General features: G+C 35.7%; 1 protein-coding gene across 1 annotated transcript; it reads left to right on the plus strand.

Moving 5' to 3' along the window:
- Window positions 1–23653: 23653 nt before the first annotated feature.
- LOC107844659 lies at window positions 23654–24136 on the plus strand. The gene has a single exon (XM_016689022.2). It carries the CDS (start codon window positions 23654–23656, stop codon window positions 24134–24136), a length of 483 nt encoding a protein of 160 aa, XP_016544508.2.
- Window positions 24137–24364: the final 228 nt, after the last annotated feature.

Consider the following 24364-nt stretch of genomic DNA (forward strand, 5'->3'; position numbering starts at 1 on the left):
TTCATGACAATGTTTCATCTGATAGGCCATCAAGTTCTTTTAGAAAACACTTCAGTGGCATTCCAGTGAACACACATGCTTCTAGCTCGCATTATCCTAGTGAGACAAGCTATAACTTGAATGATACACCATTAGTTTTGTATCAACCAGAGTGCATTACGCATAGTACTCACCTCGCACGCCATACATGTAATGACCCAAGACTACCCCCTAGTCGTTACATGGTGCTTACGGTCCCGAGGAACCACAAGCTAACCCATGAGCTGGTACCTACTGTGAGCACTAAATAATATTATAACACCCCAAGAACCTATCCCGAGACATCACATGGTGCTCAAGGCAATACGTGGCCTCAAGCTAACCCTTTAAACTTGTCATCACTTTCAGAACTCATTATAGCGCAAATCATGCTAAGATAAAGAGGAATAACCATGTCATGAACATACTGAAACATGAAATAATACTGCCCTGTACAAACAAAATACTGAAATCTCTGTACACGTTGGTACACTAGTCTGACAAAGCCTTTACTACATAGAACTGGGGAGCCATTGGGACAGATCCCCAATTGATCGTACTGAACTGAAAGTAAACAACCATCTATTAATAAGACAAAATTGGAGACACAGGTCCTCGAACCATGAGGACTCACCAACGGTAGAAGTGTAGAGAAAGGTACTCAAAGGTCACTGTCGCTGCTGATACTGAGCACTTAAACCTATATCGCGAGGAAATATAAAATACAAAAGAGTATGGGGGTCAGTACTTGGGAATGTACTGAGTATGCGGGGGTGGATGCAACATTTAAATAATATCATAAATATATAAGAAAATCATGCATGCTAACCATAATAATTCTCTTCGCTTGAATTATCTGAAACATTTTTCTCATAAATCATCAGTAGTAATACATGCTTCATAAATCTCGTAAATCATTTATCTCAACTCAAACTCTTTAACTCATGACTTAGAGTGACTCGGTAACTCAAGAGACTTAAATCATTATGGACGTGGGAGTTTTTTATAACCAACATAACTACACCATGTGAGCCGCATGGAGTTCACTGTTTTTCCCTCCTAAAGAGAGAACCCCACATTGGCAGGGGTGTTGTACTCTTACCAAGAAGTACAACCTCAATCTCATCTTCACAATCTCATACTCGGCATTTGGCCCATAATTATTAACATCAATCCTACGGTGTCATGTACTTTTGGGGAAATACCAAATTTTCTGCTCGGTGCTAAATACCCCTCCCAGACTCAGCTCAGAACGTGTTGGGAAATCCACCCCAATCAATATCAACTCATGATTCTATTATAAAAACCAAAAAATGAATACATATCTTATCTGAAAATCATAAACATCTTGTGGATTCCTAACTCGACTCAACTCAACACAAGCTTTCTCAATATCAAATACATTTGTTTATCAAATCATTTCAAATATCAAAAACTTCATAGAAACATCATAAGACTCATTCTTGCCTCTCAATTTCACATATCAATATACATTCAATAGTCAAATTTCTCATGGAAAGAATAACTCATGACACTTGTCTCAAATCAGTTAAAAATCATCAATTCGTAATAAAAATATTCAACTCAGGGAACTTGACTTAAATTGTTTAGAAATCATCAATACGTAATGATAAAATACGGCTCATGGAATAAATTCTCAATTTAAGAAACATGGTAGTGAAATAATCATAAATATCAAACTTATTCAACTCAAATCTCATAAATCATTAATAGAGAAATTTGGGTTTAAACCCACTTGCAATATCATGTAAATCAATAATAGAAAGTAAATCTTTGGGCACAAGAACGAAAAGGAGTGTTCTTGTTCAAACCCCACATACCTTAGATTTTGATTTGGAAGATATAGAAACTTGCTTGAAACTTCTTTCTCACACTTTTAGATCAAGACCATGTTGCCTTTGACTTGAGGGACTTAGTTCTTGAACAACTTGAAGAAATTTATGGGAGATTTCTTGAATTTCTTGGAGATGATTTCATTTTTGGGTTTGGAAAAAACCCTAGGTTTCTAGAGAATTCTTGAAAGAAAATTGGAGAGAAAATTGAGAGAAAATGATCTTTTCTTCTCTACATCGATATATATACAAGGCCACAAGGAGCGGAAATGACCAAGATTCCCTTTTGAAAAATACTAAAATTTGCTGATTGGGGCCTGTGACGGTCGATTTGATGATCTATCAGAAGGACTGATAGTCCACCAAGTCGTCCGTCACTCGACCAGCAAAACTGGAACGTTCTTCTTCGATGTGATGGTTGACCTGACTGTCCGTCAGAAAAGTGATGGTCCACCAAGTCGTCCGTCACTTGAGGGCCAAAAATGAGACATTCTGTCTCGATCTGACGGACACCTTGACGGTCAGTCAACTTTATGATGGTCCACCAACCAGGTCATCACACAATGGACCAAAAAGAAGGTTACTGCCTTGGCTTGATGGGACACTTGACGGGCCACTAGGGACCTGACGGTCCACCAAGTCTATCATCAAACCTGGGCGTTCTGATACCGTTTAGTAAAACGACCATAACTCCTTCATCCGATGTCAGATTTTGATGAAATTTGTATCAATGGAAAGCTTATTCAATGCTATACATGAAAAAAAGTGGAAATTAGAGAAATACAACATGGTTTAAACATAAATCACTTCAGAATTCATACATATCCATTCAAAAAGACAGATTTAGGCTTAAGAAATGATCGGGGTATTACAAATATAGTCATGAATGCGGAAAAATAACTGAAATGCCATGAGGTTTCAATAGATGAATTCAAAATTTAAATTTAAATCTAGGAAAAACAACTGTCTGAATTTGAGAAAATACTGATAAACTGAATAACTAGCTGACTGTAGTGTCTGAAAAGCCTCTAAGACTGAATAACTGAGAGTTGATGGGACAGGACCCCAACTAACTCTACTAACTACTGAAATAAAGACATGAAGTAAAGTAATCTATCCTCGGATGATTAGGACACACCACTGCTACTGTGCTGCTAATAATATGAGAATCTAGGTACGATTTGAGAACTGAGCATCAGTACTTATGATATGAGACATCATAGCGCAAAAGAAAAGTATGCGATCAGTACTTTGGATGTACTAGTATGCTAAATGAGGTAGGTTGATATCCAAGTTTCATGAATGGAAGTAATAAACTAGCTAGATATACATGTAAAGCATGGAATACTGAGTATAGGGAATGAAGCCTATAGCTATTAGAGATATATAAAGTATGTAATTATTTTATATGCATGAGATTCTGTAAATATTGAAAATACGTGAAAATCTGTTGACACTGAAGAAGTAAGACTAGGAATAACATGGACTGAGTAAAATTTGTAATTTGAAGTACTGGAAAATATACTGATATTTGTATGCCTTAATCAAGCAACACTAGGATTGAATAACTGAACTGGGACTGTAACTGATACTGTATCTAAGACTATGGGAGGTATCATCTAACCGACATTCCCCAATCTGAGCTAATCTGGGTCTAACCTGTAACCCCAGTTAGAATGGTATTAATACTGTGCCACAGGTACTAACGATGGCTATGTGGATCCACTAAACTAATATAATATCCAAAAGACTAAGGGTGTCAATCCTGAACTGACGGGTGACCCCTGTGATATAGTCAAGCCTAATCTGATGGGTGACTACTCATATCCTACACTGGCTACGTAGTTCTGGAGTATAGATATTGCTACTAAAAACTTTGCCTATCTGACGGGGAAGCCTCCATCTCTACACTCGCTCGTTGCTAAGTCCTACTCCCAACTGAAAGACATTGAGATACTAGACTGTTATGAGTTTAATGACTAATATCTGACTATTCTGATAATTCTCATAGTATAATCTGGAGACTATTCTATAATGTATTGAGACTAGACAAATAAAACAGCTATGGTTTTTGAGTATTCAATACCCCCATGACTCAAAAGCAATAATAGTAAAATAATATCAAGCTTAGAGGACATAGCATGAAAAACTTTATCAAATATTCATTCTTGTAAGCATTTTATCAAACACTTGGTGTTCATAGTTTAAGCCACTCATGAAAAAATAGCATAAAATTTAAATAATAACATGATTTCAACACCAATGACAGTTAATCATGAGTTAATTCAAAGAATGATGATATTGAGACATGTGGGAATTGATATCAATGATAATCTCATTAAAACAAGGTATAAAATCAATATTCATGGAAGTTCATGGAGACTCATGGTTTAAAATCACAATTAAATATCATGAATCTTGAAAAGATGATAACTTTATAATTAAAATCAGATACTTGGACTCCATGGGTGAAAGGAACCCATGGATGAACATTTAACATACCTTAATGGATGAATTTCTCAGAGTTCTTGAGCTTATTCTTAATTCTCTTAAAACTAGGGTTTTGCTATTAGGGAGAGGATGTTTTAATTTCTTGAGAAGAGTGAGTAAATGATGGAATAATAACGAATTTAGGGCTTTAATCCCATGATTAGGCTGACTGGAATAAGGGAAAAAGACCTAAAAGCCCTTGGGAATTAAATCTTAGAATTAACTGAAAATTCTCAATTTTCACCCTTGGTGCGATTCGGCAGAATCGTGGTGCCCCTTTAATTCTGAAATCTAGACTCATCGCGATGCGGTGGTATCACGTAGGGTCACTGGAAAAATGACAATTGCTATTTATACTGGCTCCGCAACGCGCTGATGGGTAAAATGACGGTATTTAATGACTGAAACTTAAAATCGCCATAACTTCTTACCGGTTATCAGATTTAGGAAAATTTTATATCGTTGGAAAGCTAATTGAATTTCCTACACAATGACAGGCTTTAAACTGAAAAATAATGAGATTTTCATAAATTTTATATGTGAACACTCATGTATAGGGACTTAGATTACGCTAGGAAAATGTGGGGTGTTATAATATCTTCCCCTTGGGATCATTCATCCCCGAATGAACTGGTAAAGCTGAGGAAACTGATGGAATGATCTTACATACTGAATATGCATGTTTGATGCATGGAATGCATGAATGAATTGATTCATGAATGCACAACTGACATGAACATAATGTGCGGCTGAAATTGAGCATAATAGAGAAAAATCTTAAGAGGATTGGTACGTTAAACTGAATCTAGATTCGTGGAGAAAAGATGAGGGTACTTGGTCCACATATCTTCCTCTGCTTCCCAAGTGGCTCCCTCAACGAAATGGTTCCGCAAAAGAACTTTGACTTGTGGAACTTCTTTGTTCCTTAGTCTACGAACTTGATGATCGAGAATTTCGATCGGAACTTTCTCATAGGAAAGACTATTCTGAATATCTACACTCTTTAAGGGAACAATTACAACTGAATCACCAATATACTTTTTCAACAATGAGACATGAAACACTAGGTGTATTGAGGCTAAATCTGAAGGCAACTCAAGCTCATAAGCTACCTTTTTAAAACGACTGAGAATTTTGAAGGGACCGATATATTGGGGACTAAGTTTCCCTTTTTTGCCGAATCTCTTCACTCCCTTCATGGGAGAGATTTTTAGATACACAAAATCACTGACCTCAAAATTAAGATCCTTTCTTCTCATATCTGCATATGATTTTTGTCGGCTCTGGGCAACCCTAAGCCTTTCTCTAATTAACTGAACCTTCTCTAAGGCATCAAACACTAAGTCAGGCCCTACTACTGCAGCCTCACCTACTTTAAACCAACCAATTAGAGATCTACATCTCTTGCCATAGAGAGTCTCAAATGGATCCATACGAATACTGGAATGATAACTATTATTGTATGCGAACTCAATCAAAGGTAAGTGGTTATCCCAACTACCTTTAAATTCAACTTCGTATGCTCTTAGCATCTTCTCAAGAGTATAAATGGTCCTTTTTCTTAACCATCTGTCTGAGGGTGGAAGGCTGTACTGAGGTGGACTTGGGTACCAAGACCCTTTGGGAACACTTTCTAGAAGTGAGAGGTAAACTGGGTACCTCTATCCTAGATGATAGCTACGGGAACACCATGCAACCTAACCAACTCCCTGAGATAGAGATTGACAAAGTCCTCAGCTGAATAAGAGGTATGTACTAGAGAAAAATGAGCTGATTTGGTCATCCTGTCTACGATAACCCAAATAGAATCATGCTGATGATGAGTATGAGGCAAACCTGTCACAAAATCTATGTTCACTTCTTCCCATTTCCACATGGGAATACTGAATTCCTGCACGAACCCACTAGGATTATGGTGCTTAATCTTAACAAGCTGATATATAGATCACTTAGCTACAAACTCTACAATATCTCTCTTCATCCTACTCCACCAATACATCTCCCGCAAGTTGCAGTACATCTTGGCGGCCCCTGGATGAATAGAATAATGTGCACTATGCGCTTTTGTAAGAATTCATTTCCTAAAATAATCTACACCAGGCATACACAATCTATCCTGATAGCGCAACACACCATCTCCCTCTTGGGAGAAAACCTTCACTTTCTGATCTCTGACTAATTTCTTCAACTTAACTAAACTGGAATATCTATCCTGCTTTTTCTTTACCTCGGAAACTAGAGATGATTTTGAGATACTCTATACCCATACACTACCTTCTGATGAATCGACTAAGCAAACACCTATTCAGGCAAGCTGATGAACTTACCGAGCTAACTTCTTCTTACCATCCTCCACATGAGCTACACTACCCATAGACAATCTACTGAGAGCATCAGTCACTACATTGGCTTTTCTCGGATGATATAGAACACTCATGTCCTAATCCTTTAATAACTTTAACCACCTTCTCTGATGCAAATTTAAATCTTTATGAGAAAAGACGTACTAAAGACTTTTATGATCTATGAATAGATAGATCTATATACACCCTATACAAGTAATGCCTCCAAATCTTTAAGACAAACACTATAGCTGCTAACTCAAGATCATGAGTCGGATAATTCTTTTCATAGGGCTTGAGCTGTCTGGAGGAGTAGGCTATGACCTTACCTCTCTACATGAGGACATAACCCAAACCTACTCTGGATGTATCACAGTACACAACAAACCCATCAGAACCATCTGGTAAGGTAAGAATTGGGGATGAGGTGAATCGAGTCTTCAACTTCTGAAAACTCTTCTTATAAGAATCTGACCACTGAAACTTAACTTTTTTCTGAGTCAATTTGGACATGGGGGACGCAATAGAAGAAAATCCTTTAACAAACCGATGGTAATAGCTAGCTAAACCCAAGAAACTCTTGATGTCTGATAGAGAGATGGGTCTAGGCCAGTTTCTCACCACTTTGGTCTTTTGAGGATCCATCGTAATGCTATCACCAAAAATAATATGGCCAAGAAAAGCTACTGATCTTAGCTAGAATTCACACTTATTGAATTTAGCGAACAACTGGTGAACTCTAAGAGTCTGAAGTACTATTTGGAGGTGGTCTGCATGATCATTTTCACTATGAGAATAGAAAAGAATGTCATCAATAAAGACTATGGTAAACATGTCCAAGTACTTCTTGAACACTCGGTTTATCAAGTCCATGAAAGATGCTGGGGCATTGGTAAGACCAAAAGACAAGACTAGAAATTTAAAGTGACCATACCGAGTTTGGAAAGCAGTTTTCGAAATATCACATTCTTTGACTCTAAGTTGAAAATAGCCTGATCTGAGGTCTATCTTGGAAAAGTAACTGGCACCTTAAATTTGGTCAAACAATTCATCGATTCTAAGAAGTGGGTATTTATTCTTGACTGTGACCTTGTTCAACTGATGGTAGTTAATGCACATTCTAAGGGAACCATCTTTCTTATGCATGAATAGGATAGGTGTGCCCTATGGGGAGACCCTGGATTGATGAATCCCTTAGTTAGAAGATCCTTTAATTATTCTTTCAACTCTTTGAGTTTTGCTGGAGACATTCTGTATGGTGGAATAGATATAGGCTGAGTATCTGGGAGAAGGTTTATTCTGAAGTCGATTTCCCTTTTGGGAGAAACTCCGAGAGGATCTTCAGGAAACACATATGAGAATTCATTTACTATCGAGATTGACTCAAAAGTAGGATATTCTAAGTTAGAGTCCTTAACTCATACAAGATGGTAGATACCCCCCTTGGACATCATCTTTCTCGCTCTAAGGTACGAAATCAACTAACCCCTAAGAGCTGTAGTACTACCCCTCTATTCAAGGACTAGTTCATTTGGGAACTAAAAATGAACTATTCTGTTTCTACAGTCAACAGAGGCATAACATGAGTAGAGACAATCTATGCCGAGAATAACATCAAAATTCATCATCTCTAATTCCACGAGATCAACTGAGGTAACTTTTTGAGATATTATGACTGGACAGTTTGTGTATACCCGCCTAGCTACAATGGAAACACCTACTAGGGTAGAAACTGAAAAGGGCTCTTCTAGAGTATCGGGACTGACTCCAAAATTGATGGCTATATATGGAGTAACAAAAGAAAGAGAAGCTCCAAGGTCTAGTAAAGCATAAACATGTAAGTGAATGACCTGCAATGTAACAGTAACTACATCAGGAAAATATTCCTGATCTTGGTGGGATTGAAGAGAATATAAGCGGTTTGGACACTGAGCACTGGTAGCACTGAAAGCAGTACCCTACTGAGTTGGGCGATCGGATGGAATGGATGACTGATTAGACTGGCCCTGTTGGCGCACATCCCTACCTTTCTAAGCAACTACCCGACACTTCTGAATCGATGGTCTGGCTTGCCATACCCGAGCACACATCACTACCCTCTCTACACTCACCCTGATGGTGTCTGCCATATTTCTGACATAAAGGATTGGTACGAGCACTACTAACACTGACCTGGGACTTAGAGCCTTGTGCCCTATTCCTATTATCATTTCTGAATTTGGGTATTGGGGCATTGGCTGAAGAAGGTACTGGGGTTGAAGAGCTCTGATGAAACTAAGGACGATTACCACCCTCTGACTTTGGATGATTAAAAGTAAAACTACCCATCCTAGCTTTCTTGTTTCCCTTCTTCCTCTCCTTAATCTTTTCATTCTCTATTTATTGAGCATGGACCATCAATATAGACAAGTCCACCTTACTAATCAGCATTGTGGTCCCACACTCCTTAATCACCTTATCAGATATGTCAGACACAAACTTGCTCATCTTGGACCTACTACCAGCTACCACATGAGAAGCATATCTAGCTAACTGAGTGAACTTGAAAGAATACTCCCTCACACTTATGCTTCCTTTCCTGAAATTAATAAATTGTAATACCTTGGCCTCCCTCAACTCTAATGAAAAGAATCTGTCCAAGAAAGTTGTGGCAAACTCTTTCCATTCTATAGGCCTTGCATTAATACCTCTATCAACTTTCCACTGTTTGAACCAAGTATGGGCTACATCCTGTAATTGATATGCAACTAACTCAGCACTCTGACTAGACATCACCCCCATAGTATCCGTTACCTTCTTAACCATATCTAATAATTCCTGTGGATCCTCTTCAGACTAAGAACCCGTGAAAGAAGGGGGATTCATTCGGGTAAAGTCTCAAATTCTGGTTGCAGCAGTATTGGCCACTGGATTGGCTGAAATAGTAGCTGGGCATTCATTCTGTTCTACTACGGAGTTTGCTAGAGTAGTAAACATAGCTCTGAATTCTGCGTGACAGACATACTTATCCAGAGAATCTATCTGGATGGGCTGAGGAGCTGGCTGGGTTCCTATTCTTCTTTTATTTTTCTTAGGAGACATGTTCTGTAAACGAATCAGACTAAGAGTTTAACTTGAGCTTATGGTCACTCGTACGACATGAATACTAAAATAAGGGAAACTTTTCCTAAACACCTCGTAGCCTCTCGTCCATAAGTGTGGCACGCTACACACCCATGCACAAGACTCTACTTGACGTGACTTTCAGACTTCCTAGGACACTTTAAAACCTTAGGTTCTGATACCAAGTTTATAAAGAGCCGAGACTACCCTCTAGTCATTACACGGTGCTTACAGTACTAAGGGACCACAAACTAACCCATGAGCTGGTACTTGTTGTGAGCACTGAATAATATAGTCATGAATATGAAAAAATAACTAAAATGCCATAAGGTTTTAATATATGAATTCAAAAATAAAATATAAATCTAGGAAAAATAACTGTTTGAATCTGAGAAAATACTGACAAAATGAATAACTAACTAACTGTAGTGTCTGAAAAGCCTCTAAGAATGACTGACTGAGAGTTGATGGGACAGGCCCCCAACTAACTCTACTAACTACTGAAATAAAGACATAAAGTAAAGTAATCTGTCCTCGAATGATGAGGACTCACCACTACTACTGTGTTTCTGATAATCTAAGAATCTAGGTATGATCCGAGAACTGAGTGTTAGCACCTATGATATGAGACATCATAGCATAAAATAAAAGTATGCGATCAGTACTTGAATGTACTGGTATGCTAAATTAGGTAGGTGATATGCAAGGTTTCATGAATGGAAGCAATAAATTATTTGGATATATATGTAAAGCATGGAGTTCTGAGTATAAAACATGAATCCTATAGCTACTGGAGATATATAAAGCATGTAATTATTGTATATGCATAAGAGTTTGTAAATACTGAAAATATGTGAAAATCTATAGACACTGAAAAAGTATGACCAGGCATATAACATGGACTGAGTAAAATCTATAATCTGAAGTACTAGAAAATATATTGATATCTATATGCCTTGATCAAGAAATACTAAGACTGAATAACTGAACTGGGACTGTAACTGAGACTGTGGGAGGTATCATCTAACCGACATGCCCCAATCTAAGCTAATCGGGGTCCAACCTGTAACCCCAGTTAGAAGGGTGTTAATACCGTGCCACGGGTACTAACACTGGCTGTGTGGATCCACTAAACTGATATAATATCCAAAGGACTAAAGGTTTCAAGCCTGAACTGACGTGTGACCCCTGCGAGACAGTCAAGCCTAATCTGACAGGTGAATACTCATATCCTACGCTGGCTACGTAGTTCTGGAGTATAGGGACTACTACTAACGACTCTATAGGTGAAAGTAACCCATGGATGAACATTTAATATACCTTAATGGATGAATTTCTTAGAGTTCTTGGTGAGTTCTTGAGCTTGTTCTTGATTCTCTTGAAATTAGGGTTTTGCTATTAGGGAGAGGAAATTTTAATTTCTTGAGAAGAGTGAGTAAATGATGGCATAATAGGGCATTTAGGACTTTAATCCCATGTTTAGGCTGACTGGACTGGGGAAAAATACCTAAAAGCCCTTGGGAATTAAATCTCGAAATTGAAAATTCCTAATTTTCCCCTTTGGTGCGACACAGCGAAATAGTGGTACCCCTTTGATTCTGAAATCTGGACTTATCGTGATGCGGTGGTATCACGTAGGGTCACTGGAAATTGATTATTCTGAACTAGGCTTATGGCGCCATGCGCCATAATCACGAATCCTCACTGGAAAAATGACAATTGCTATTTACACTGGCTCCATGACGTGTTGATGGGTAAAATAACGGTATTTAACAACTGAAACTTAAAATCGCCATAACTTCTTACTCAGTTATCAGATTTAGGTAAATTTTATATCGTTGGTAAGATAATTGAATTTTCTATGCAATGACAGGCTCTAAACTGAAAAATAATGAGTGTTTCAGAAATTTTATATGTGACCACTCATGTATAGGGACTTAGATTGCGCTAAAAAAATGCTGGGTGTTACAATATCAACCCACAAAATTCATGGATTCAGATTTTATAGACACTCTTCAATCATTCTAGACCCCAATCCACAAAGAATGCCTTCTACTGATACAGTTTATTTTATGCTAGAACTTGAGCCTCAAGTAGATGATAATGGTGTAGAACTTGAGTCTCAAGTTGATGATCATGGCGAGAATACGTTGGGTGTTAGAGGTAGAAGAAGTGGTAGACCACGTGATAGGCTACCCAACAGAGGTAGATGCCAGGATGCTACGGCTATTAGGAGGACTATGCCAGATGAAATAGACGGCGGGGAACCAGCACATCCCCACATGCTTAGGCCTCGAGCAGATATCCATCCTAGAGGTTATGAGACTCCATTGATTTTTTGTATTATCTGACAGATAATGTTTTGTATAATTTTTTAGCAATACGATATAACGGATAATATTTTATACTTGCTCGTATCCATATATTATAATTACTAGAAAAATGATAGATAGCATGGAACTTATCCATATATATTTTCTACACACTCTTCATAACACATGTCTAATATTTGATAAATTTGCTTAGTATTTGATAACAACTCTTCATAATGGCGTGTCTAGTATTTGATGTTACATCATAGCTAATTCTTGAGCTATCAAAGACTAATTCTTTAAAAAAAAAAACTTTGTGGCCAGCAGCTATCGGTTTTGTGGTCAGCAGCTGCAAGTGTAACGTTTGGGTGACAAACTATAGAGTAATATAGAGTAGCAAAAGTCTCTTGTCAATTAGTAGGTGATGGGGTGAGATAGTGCAGGTTCTATAACTAGTGTTCAGTTTTATATTAGCAGCTAAATGAAATTACTTATCAATGAAAACATTTAGCAAATCGAGTGTTGTATGGACAATATATTCAACAATGAAAATTTTATATTATTTCTATGTTTTTTATTGCTTAAGCTGCAAAATTTCTAAGATACTTAAAGTCCATTAAGTACACATGCTGGATTGCTTTGCAAAATTCCTAGGTAAAGAGCTATTCTTATATTGTTTTGAAAAAAAATGTCAATATCAATTTAACTATATGCAGTACTTCTACCTCTTAAATACATACTGTATGATTTTGAATTCAAGAATGCTTGCTCTTCTCTTAACTACTGATCTTAGTTCAACTCAAAGAGATTATGCTCAAATTGCTCAAGCTTGTGGACAGTCCCTGATAACATTGATACCATGAATTCAAATTGTTAAGTGTTCATTCATAAGAATAACTGATAAAACTAAGCCAAGAAAATAACAAAAAGTACATAATATGACATACAAATACAAATATACTTAAGCTATTGTCTGCAATTATTATTTGCACATTCTTGGTTTGAACAGCTATGCCTGCCCTGTTATTCAGCAGATTCCACAAGCTTTTGAGTATCTTGTATGTCCAACGTCCATGTCATTTCAAACACGTGTAGTTTTTTAGCTCCTTTCTTTCGAATAAATGTCTCATTGCAAACCATTTTAAGGGCACTTCCGGCCAGTTTGCTTCATCTCCAAGTGATTGAAATGACACTCGATATGTCTCAAAATATTTCACTGCGATATAATATTCACTGACTAAATCATGTGCATCCCTATTCATCTGCACAGTAACCTTCAACACATATGAACATGGCATGTGATATGCTTACCACTTTTGTCATTCACACATATTCCTACTAAATTTAATGATATGTTTTCTGCCACCACGACCTTGACGATGATATATTTCAACCTCAAATACCCTTGTTTCTTTGTTATAGTTTGTCACCTGATGGTTTTGCACTTCAATTCATACTTTGATTTTTTTTTGCAACCATAGGTGGCCATAGTTCTTTTCATTAATGGGCTCTTGTACATACTGCTTCCTGGACACAAATCTTTCCACAATTTGATCATATGTAAGTTTAATCATTACAGTAATTGGAAGACTTTGAGATTTTTTTAAAAATCCATTGAAAGATTCAGAAAGATTGGTTGTTAAAATGCCCCATCTTTTACCGCCAACACAATGAACCGTCCACTTTTCTAATGAAATTTTCATTTAAGAAATTGTACGCACCTGGCTCAACATCTTTCAAACATTGCATAACATCTTTAAATTTGCACTCATGGTGTTGAATAGCAACCTTCCACATTAATCCCTCAAGTTGCTTGTTAGGAAAGTTAGACAGGAAGTTACTCTTCACATGCCTAAGACAAAAGCGATGATATGCATTCGGATCATGTAACTCAACCAAATCATTAAAACTTCTAAGTATTCCAGGATCACAATAAAATATGTATGTAACACCTCTACGACCAGGTACCAAATGAATTCCAAGGCACTATAAAAACCATGACCATGCGTCTTTGGTTTCCTTGTTGACAATTGCAAAAGCAAGTGGAAATATTTGCCCATTTACATCAGCAGTAACAACAATCAACATCTTTAAATCATACTTTCCATAAATGTGAGTGTCGTCAATAGAGATAACTAGTCTACATATTTTAAAACCTTTTATTCAAGGTTTAAATGCCCAGAACGCATATTGCAAAATATTTACCTCTGATGTTGATTCATCGGCATGCATCCATTCCACTACCTTTCCTGGATTAAAATGTTGAAGTGCATTCATGTACACTGAAAGTTGTGTGAAAGGGTGATCAAAGTCTCCATATATGAATTTGAAAACACGTCTTCGGCCAAGCCATGCCTTTTTGTAGGAAGGTGTACGTTTTAATTCAACCTCAACAGTAGTCTAGACATCTTTCGACTTAAATTGAGGGTTATTCCTGAGGAAAGGTAGCAACAAAGAAGCAATTAATTTAGAATCCAAGTTAAAATAATCATCTTGGATTACACCTATTTGACAAGTATGTCTTCCATAATATTTTTCGATAGTCCATAAGTTTGTTGGTGTTTTTCGATCTCTGAGCATCCAATCACATCCAAATTTCCACCTCCTGCACTTAACAGTTCAATAATTACCTTTTGATTCCCACATAATGAACATTAACGCCCCAAAAATGGGTCCCGAGACGTCACACGGTACTTAGGGCCACAAGTGATGAAAAGATAACCCTTCTACTGGTATAACTCATAATAAAATGCATAAACTTGAATGAAATCGGCGGAAGATAACTCTTTTCTAAATCTGATCAATACAAAACTAAATTAAAATGATTACTGCCCTGCTTTTACAAAACAACACTGGAATCAAATACATTAACTCTACTGACTGTCTATGAAGTATCTACTAGTATTGACTATAGGTAGCCGGAAAATGACCCAAAACTATTCCAAATTAATATGACTGAATAAGGAAAAATAAAATATTTCTCAAATTATAAGACTGACTTGAGCCCTTGAATCAAAAGGACTCATCACCTGCTGACTGGAAGCTGCAAACTGTCTGAATATGGTATGCATGCTACAACTCGTACCTACATTCTGATACAATGTAGCACATAGATGTATATGTGGATTAGTACTTTGAGGATATACTGATTATATGGGGGTGAATGCATAAGTAAAACATTATCTCATCATCATAATTTGTAAAACAATGCATGCTAAATGAAAATGACTCACATAAGCTGAAATATCTAAAAATTGAAATCTGTAATAATAAGAAGCAAATCATACTTTATAAATCTAGTGAGTCATAACATTTAGTTCTAAAAGTTGTACTTGTATTCTCTCTTTAAATCATACTGTCTAAGTGTAGAAATGACTCACTCTTAAATCTGAAATCTGAAAGCCGAAGACTATAGCTAATATCTTTCTGTAAAGCATAATCTGAAAAAATTCGTGATCCTTTACAAATCACGTGGTAAAGCTATTTTTGAAAATTCACCATTAAAAAGTAACCGTATGGATGAGTTGATTTTATAATGGCGATGACACAAATGAGCCAAACTTTTAACTAATGGCATAGATGAGCTATTTCTGATAGTTTAATAATATATTTGAGCCTTTTTTCTTAATTTTTTTGGCTTATTTAATTAATGAAGTGGACGAATCATTGTTGACCACGTGTACAAAATGGTTTTGTCAAAAATCACCAAACTAGATTGCTAAAAAGTGGCATGAATGAGCCTTTTTTGTAACGGCAACTACATGAATGAGCCAAACTTTAAATGAATGACATAGATGAGCCTTTTCTCAAAGATCAAAGACATATTTGAGCCCTTTTCTAACTTATAATGAATGACATAAATGAACCATTTTTTATAATTCGATGACATTTGAGTTTTTTCTATTTTCTTTGTCCACTATAACATGGAACTCTACGGTTGGTTGTATATTGATGTTATTAATCAGTCTTCTCCTTATTTCTTTTGATTCCTTTTTTATTTTCAATCTTTGATTATTCTTATGGATGGGTTATCGGATTAATGGTTGGAGAACGGATTAAATTTTTATAATTAATGGCTTATTGGTGTGGGGACGAATTACTCAATTTTCTTATCGGGTAAACCATTAATCCATTAAGAATTATTATAATTATATTTTTACCCCTAGATATATAAGTAGCTTTTGTCAATCCAACATATAAAGCTTCATTTATTATTCTATTCACTTCTTTATTTAGAAAATAACATGCCACTTCTTGTGACATCTAACCATAAAGTCCAGTTAGACTCCCTAAAATATAAAGAAAATCTGAAATTAATTCTTAAACCAAAACATAAATTATTCTTGTCAACACAAAGGACCGCAATAAAAATGAAACAACCAAATGTGTCCTTCACAAAGTTTATATTAAGGTTTTAATTTTTTTCTGTCAATCCAGTAATTAAAAATGTTTTTACATACATTTAAGGTCTAGAAGAAATTTCTTATTTGATTTGATATTTTAACCTATTAAATAACTACACGAACAAAACTCAAGAAGCCTAAAAGATTGATAAATAGATCAATCATAGTATACAAATAACTTAGTTGGTGAAGAAACGGAGGAACTACCAATAATCGCTCGATATTTTATTCTCCCTTAAATTTATCCATTACACCATCCGATATCCATCCGTTAATTGCTAATTTGAAACCGAACCAACCGTTATCTTATTGGGTGGCTAGTGGATTAGCATATTTAAAAACCGATAACCAATAAGTCGAACCGTTAAGCATAATTATCCAACCGATCCAACCGATAAGCAGCCTTAATTGGAAAAGGTATCCTATTTTTGTTAGGAAAGGATTTTATTTTTTATTATAGTTAATATTTAATATTATTAAAATAATGAAAAGACGATTTTATCTAAACCGAAATCTTTAAATCAAGGGCAAAAAGTTCAAACAATATTTCTATGGTCCTTCACACTTTTAATATAGTAAGTCTCATGAGTATAACGTTTGATTATTTAAAATTAAATAATTTTGTCTATTACAGAGATTTTTTAATTTAGTGTAAAAACTTCAAATCACTTTGTCCAATAATAACTGTTCATTATTAACTTGATACACATATGATATAACAATAAATAATAGAGTTAATTTGGCTACTTAATTACTTTTTTAGTGCAATTAGTTTAATGCTGAAAATGCATTGTATAACAACTATAATTAATAACTAAGGGTAAAATGAATCAAAATAGATAAATTATGCATTGATTTTCTAAACTGGGCAAATATTGTTGGACACTATCTTTAGCACTTTCTCCATTCATCTTTATTTATCTACTTTTCTATTTACGCATGAATTAAGAAATAATAAATGATGGGGGGTAATTTTATCATATTACCATTTGAATATAATAGATTTAATATTTTAAAAAATGTGTTAGATAATGAACCATATTTAATGCTAATGGTAAAATGGATTAAAAAAAAGTAAATTATCCATTGATTTTATAAACTAGATAAATATTATTTAACATCTCAAAAATAAAAAAGTAGAAAAATAAAGATGGATGGGGAAAAATAACATGGATAAGTATTGTTAAGGGGGGAGTATTTTCTATCTTTACTTTTTCTTATCAACTCTAGACTTTTTACATTTCTTTAAAACAATAACAATTAATATGAAAATTTTAATATAATATTCATATTAATTGATACCTAGTATGAGGTCTTCGAAAATAATATTAGAATCAAACATGCATTAGAAATACTAAAAGTAGAATCTACTGAATGGTGTCATAGAGTGTTGAAATTGAAGTAGTGTCATTCATCAATATCGAATTGTCGTAGAAATTTCGTATTTAGTTAATTAAGAATCAATTTTTGTAAGCATACTACGTATACCATCACACAAACACCAACACAATTCACCATAGATCATCAACAATTCACCAATACCACCAACTAACAATACGAAATCCATCTCCAAAAATAAGAGGAAGTCAAATACTCCACAAATCCAAAATAATGAAAGAATACTCAAACTCTAGAGACATGACTATGGAGCAAACTACGAGTTTTCAAGAAAAAGAAACATAGCGAATAAATAAACTATAGCCCACGCAAACAATTGCGGGGCTCACCAGAAATATGCTGCTCGGATCCTCTAGCCAACGTGATCCTCACCGTCACCTGCGTTCTCTGAAAAATAATAGTGAGGAGTGAGACGCTAGCTCAGTGAGTAATAACACTTAACCACAACCATTTAAATGGGGACAATTCATAAAACATTATGAAATAATGCTCTTTCAGAAAATAGTAACGATAAACAATATCATTGTTTCATGTAAGCCAAGTGAACCAATAGTTCAGTAATAAACTCCAAAAGCATCGTATCATATCAAATATTACATATTTGGGAGGTTTCCAAGAATGAATCATGTAATCAGTGTGGTATTCTTCTTCATCAAGAATAACCCATAACAGTGGACCCCTCATAAAGGAGTCAAATATCATATTAGTATCAGTATGCTAGTTCTTCCTTCCCATTAGCAAGGGCTATAACAATCATCAGTAAATACAAGGTACAACAGGTCTAACGATCTCGCCGTTAGCTACGTGATACAATACAAACAACTAGAACACGAAACACACTCCAAATCAGTCCACTAATCTTAAGGATCCGAGGACCTTTTTGGAGACCACTCTCGGATTCGCTACCAACAAGAAGAATACAAGATTCAATGATTTATATAACACCCAAAACAACATCAACACATGAAGAACAAGAGGATTACAATAATAATAACCAACGGTTTCAAAAACACAAGAAACAACAACAAAAGATTACACTAAACAAAGGGATAGAAAGATAGACTACATGAAGACATAATCTTAAGAAGCCAAGAGCATATTCCACTCTTAGACCCTTAACACTACACATTACAATTCCCCTATCTCTTACATGGAACAAGAGGGACCTCGATCTCCCAAGCATCCAATGTTTCCAAGCTTGAATCCAACACGAGTGATTCCACACTCAAGTTGAAATCCCTAGTTACAATGTTTGGCCATAGGGGCCTTTCTCACAAGAGGGAAATGTCTAAGAGTCTACAACTTTCAATATTCATCAAAACTAAAACTAAAAACCCTAAGAGGTTCTATATATAGTGTATTACAACATAAAATACAAAATGACCAAAATACCCCTCAAGGGTGAAGTGCCTATAAAGTGTAACTTAGGGGCTGTTTTTAGTGCATTTAGGCCCTCTTTTACACTTCACTTGTTCACTTCCTTGGACGAATTCAATACGCACTCATTCTCGTCCATCCTCGTGGTCATACTCGTATCATTCTCCCCTTCTTGAAAAAGATTCAACCTCGAATCCGTACCTTGCAGATCAAGAGAAGACAAACAAGTACACATCCTCATGACATGAGGGGTTAGGTTAGCAAAAATAACACATCAATATGCCATGCTGAGGCGGGAAAAATTTGAAGTATAGCCACGAGTCCTTTGTTTTAATTATAAAAAGATTAGTACAATTGCTACAAAGGAAGTGGCTCGGAGAAGCATCAAGACAAAAGGAAAATAGGCTGAGAGTCATCCTTTCCTACCTTAAAATGGTACCGGGATCAAATGGAAAATTTAACCAAGTGATTAAGTCGAGGATAGCCCTTCCTTCCCCTAGAATGTCACTCCCACATTCACGAATAAAAACATTTTCATACACATGATCTCTATGAACAAAACTAATTGTAATGTTTTTACCACACAAAATGTTCAAAGAGTCATGCGCATTATCAAGAACAATTCTATAGACACCATCACTAACTTGAGAATTTTTAAGTACTCCATTTACATGCTCAAGTAGTGAACTACATTTATGAATAAATTGATCATCATGCACACCAAGAGTACTACCAAGAGTACTCATTTCTGAGACTACACATTCCTTGCCCATAAGAGTACTCTCATTTTCCAAGAAGAGATTTCCATCTTTAGGAGGAATGTTGTCACACCATAGTGGGTTAGAATATCGGCTATAGCCTTCAAGGCAAGATATACCATTATTTTCACCACTAGGTCCATTAGGAGTGTTTATATCATCTTCAAACAAAACATTAAACCTAAAGAGAGCATGATCTATTTCACGGACAAATTTGGAACTAGCAAGTGCTTCACTCTCTATAAGTTCACTATCAAGTACCAAAGATGTTTCAATCTCCTCTTTACCTTGGTGTGGGTCGAGGTAGCCCACCTTTTCCTTCGGGAAGCTCTCCGCACAAGGTTTTTGGACAAAGGAAGATGGATTTTGTGGGATAAGTTTAGGTAACAATTGGCGTAGCCTTTCCACGTGCCATTTTATTTCTTCAATATCGCCATTAGTGCGATCAAACATGGCATCAAGATTAGTCGCAGCCATGGTACCTAAAGCAAAGGACAACAACAAATAACAAAACAAACTTGTTAGTTCAAAATGCCTCACCACACTCACTCTTGATTTTACCTCACACTTGATTTCACAAGTGTTGAAAGCCGGTTTGTACTTCGTGAGTGATTGAGGGTCGATTCTACTCTTGTCTGGAATGAATTTTCATTTGAGTTGACTCAAAGAAAATTTTTTTACGGACTTAAACCAACAAGATACAACGAATTCACAAAAGAGAAAAGCACACAACAAACGTTTAACACGAATGAACGAACACAAAGACTAACTAACAATCTAGTAGATGAGTACTAGTTTGCCAATTAGTATTGGAACCAACAAAATTGAAACTAAGAAACAATAAATGGAAACTACGATTTCAAAGGAATGTATACACGAAGGAACGTATAAACGAAGGATGGTTTCAAAACTAACTTACAATCTAGTACTATCTTGTAAGTTAGTAATGGAATCAACAAATGAAACTAATAGAACAATACAATGACACTTAAATATCAAAATTTGAGCCAAAATTGTTGCGTGAACAGTGAATGTGGTGATGTGGCGGTCCACGTGGTAGTACACTAGTGGTTCAGTTCTTGAAAAATTTTAATTTCATAATCTGGACTTTGGTATTGTGTTTTCGGTTTTACAAAAGGTGAAGGTTGTGATGAACATCAAGAATACAACAACAATCTTTCAAGATCTAAAACAACACCATAACACAAGGCCTTCAACTCGGTCAAGGCTAAAGCAACAACAACATCCAATAGGCCACACTTTGTTCACAACAACAATATTAACAATTTAAGATCAAGTTTGGATCGACTCAAAGTGTTAGTGAGGAATAAAACTAAGACTAAAAACACACAAGACAAGTAAAATACTCCTATACCTAGACTCAAGAACAAATCTAGGCCAAGAACACCACAAGAACACAATTTCGGCCAAGACAACAACAATGGACAGATTGCAATTTTTTCTGAAATTTTCAGCTTTTTAATAATTTTTTTTTAATTTTCTAACAAGAAAGCCCAAGATTGATCTTGTAGGAACAATATCAAGACATGCTCTGATACCAAATGATACAATACAAACAAGGAGAACACGAAACACACTCCAAATTAGTCACTAATCTTAAGGATCCGAGGACCTTTTTGGAGACCACTCTTGGATTCGCTACCAACAAGAAGAATACAAGATTCAATGATATATATAACACCCAAAACAACATCAACGCGTGAAGAACAAGAGGATTACAATAAAAATAACCAATGGTTTCAACAACACAAGAAACAATAACAAAAGATTACACTAAACAAAGGGATAGAAAGATAGACTACATGAAGGCATAATCTTAACAAGCCAATACAATTCACCTATCTCTTATGTGGCACAAGAGGGACCTCGATCTACCAAGCATCCAACCTTTCCAAGCTTGAATCCAACACGAGTGATTCCACACTCAAGTTGAAATCCCTAGTTACAATGTTTGGCCATAGGGGCCTTTCTCATAAGAGAGAAATATCTAAGTTTCTACAACTTTCAATATTCATCAAAACTAAAACTAAAAATCCTAAGAGGTTTTATATATAGTGTATTACAAAATAGAATACAAAATGACCACAATACCCCTCAAGGGTAAAGTACCCATAAAGTGTAACTTAGGGGCTATTTTTAGTTCATTTATGCTCTTTTTACACTTCACTTGTGCACTTCCTTGGACGGATTCAATACGCACCCGTTCTCGTCCATCCTCATGGTCGTACTTGTATCACTACGGGATTCAAATCAAGGTCTACTCCCATTTATAAATTCTTTGTATACAATAGGATATTCATATGAAAGCATTTTTCAGAATAGTACATATCATTTAAAGTTCATATCAAATCATGTTACATGTAAACTTTAATAAAAACACATGTCAAAATACATGTTTCTCATGTAAGTGAAGAATATTCACAGTAGTAATATCATATCTCAAATAACAATTTCAATATTATATCAAGTAAAGGATTTGCCCCTCATGCAATTTTAAAGCATTTCGTAACTCATTATTTCATCAAAATCAAGTATAAAATATGTAAGTTAACAAACACAAATCATGGTAAGATTACTACTCACAGTACCCTTGTCGAAATACCAAATTTGTCACCCCGAATGATTTGTATCACTTTCTTGGATTAAACCTATAATCACATCATATCCATTCTTGAGTTAATATCCTTATTTTAGGCTATCATAATACAATCAAACTTCCCATCCCTCAGAGTTTCATGGTATTTTCCAATTCATCAAATTTCATACCAAAAATCAAAATAAAGATGTAGGAAAGGGTTTACCTTAATCTCAAACTCGAAAGTACAAAAGTTACTTCAATTGTCTATTATTCTCGCTCCTTTCATAAGAATTTAAAGATTTCTCTATCACTTTAGCCCTTGATTCTTAAACTTTCTACCCCAAAATAAGTTATAAATTATAATAATGAGTCATAGAAAAAGTGAAAGTAACACCATAAAAGATCTATTTATCCAATTAAATTAAAAATTAATAAATAAATTGATGATTTCTTTTATATGAAAAGAATCTAAAGATTTGGTAGTAGTTGGATTTCAACTAATGCTTATCCAAATATTTTATCATTTTTAGTTAGATTGCAACTAATGCTCGTCAATTACTTTAAAAGGTTTCTTTTTATAAATTTAACCTTTGAAATTTGTTTTAACTTATTATTTCATATTAATTTGTTTTATCTCTTTTTTTTACTATCCTTGATAAATTTCAATATTACTTCACTTTCTATTAGACAATAACTAAAACAATATTTTTATTTTTGTAAATTTAAATAATTTTCTTGTTGTCTGGTATTGAGTTGTGGCTTTAGGGGTAAATGGTGGAATAGGGTCATGTCCTGTGGGGTTGGGGTCCAGTGTTGGGGTCAGGTTGAGAGGTAGAGGTATTAGGGGAGGGGTTTCGAGAGATGAAAGGTTGAGGGTAGGGTTGTGGAACATAGGGACCCTTCAGAGTAAGTCGATAGAGTTGGTTAATATCCTTAGGAAGAGAAAGATCAATATTGCATGTGTCCACGAGACTAAGTGGGTAGGCTCTAAGTCTAGGGATATGGATGAGTACAAGTTGTGGTATTCAGGTAGTGAGAGACGTAGGAATGACGTAGGTATATTAGTGGATGAAGAGCTTAGAGAGCAAGTAGTGGAGATTAATAGGGTTAGCGATGGGGGGATAACTATTAAGTTAGTCATTGGGGGGTTTATGGTGAACATCTGTATTGCTTATACACCACAGGTGGGCCTAGACGAGGAGGAGAAGAGAAGATTTTGGGACATTTTAGACGAGGTGTTTAGTAGCGTGCCTAGCTCGGAGAAGATTTTTATAGGAGGGGACTTCAATGGGCACATTGGGGCTTTACCGGTAGGATATGGGGAGGTGCATGGAGGCTTTGGCTTTAGGGACAGGAATGATGCAGGAGCCGTTCTTTTGGATTTTACGAGGGCCTTTGAGTTGGTGGTAGTGAACACCTATTTTTCAAAGGAGGAGGAGCATCTAGTTACTTTCTGTAGTAGGTTAGCCAAAACTCAAATTTAATTTTTATTACTTAGGAAGGGGGATAGAGATTTGTGTAAGGATTGTAAGGCCCTTCCGAGTGAGAACCTTTCGACCCAGCATAGACTTTTAGTGATGGACTTAAATATTAAGAAGAGAAAACAAAAAGAAGGGGTAGGAGGGTAGACCTAGAGTCAGGTGGGGTGACCTGACTTTGGCTACTACTTTAGAGATAGGGCGAGTTTAGAGGGAATAAAGGCTTGGGAATAT

The sequence above is a fragment of the Capsicum annuum genome, chromosome 10 (assembly GCF_002878395.1).
Source record: "Capsicum annuum cultivar UCD-10X-F1 chromosome 10, UCD10Xv1.1, whole genome shotgun sequence".
Taxonomy (NCBI): domain Eukaryota; kingdom Viridiplantae; phylum Streptophyta; class Magnoliopsida; order Solanales; family Solanaceae; genus Capsicum; species Capsicum annuum.

Bases quoted from the DNA above. Each gene is read 5' to 3' on its own strand.
- LOC107844659 (XM_016689022.2), top strand. From the start codon at position 23,654: ATGGATGAGTACAAGTTGTGGTATTCAGGTAGTGAGAGACGTAGGAAT.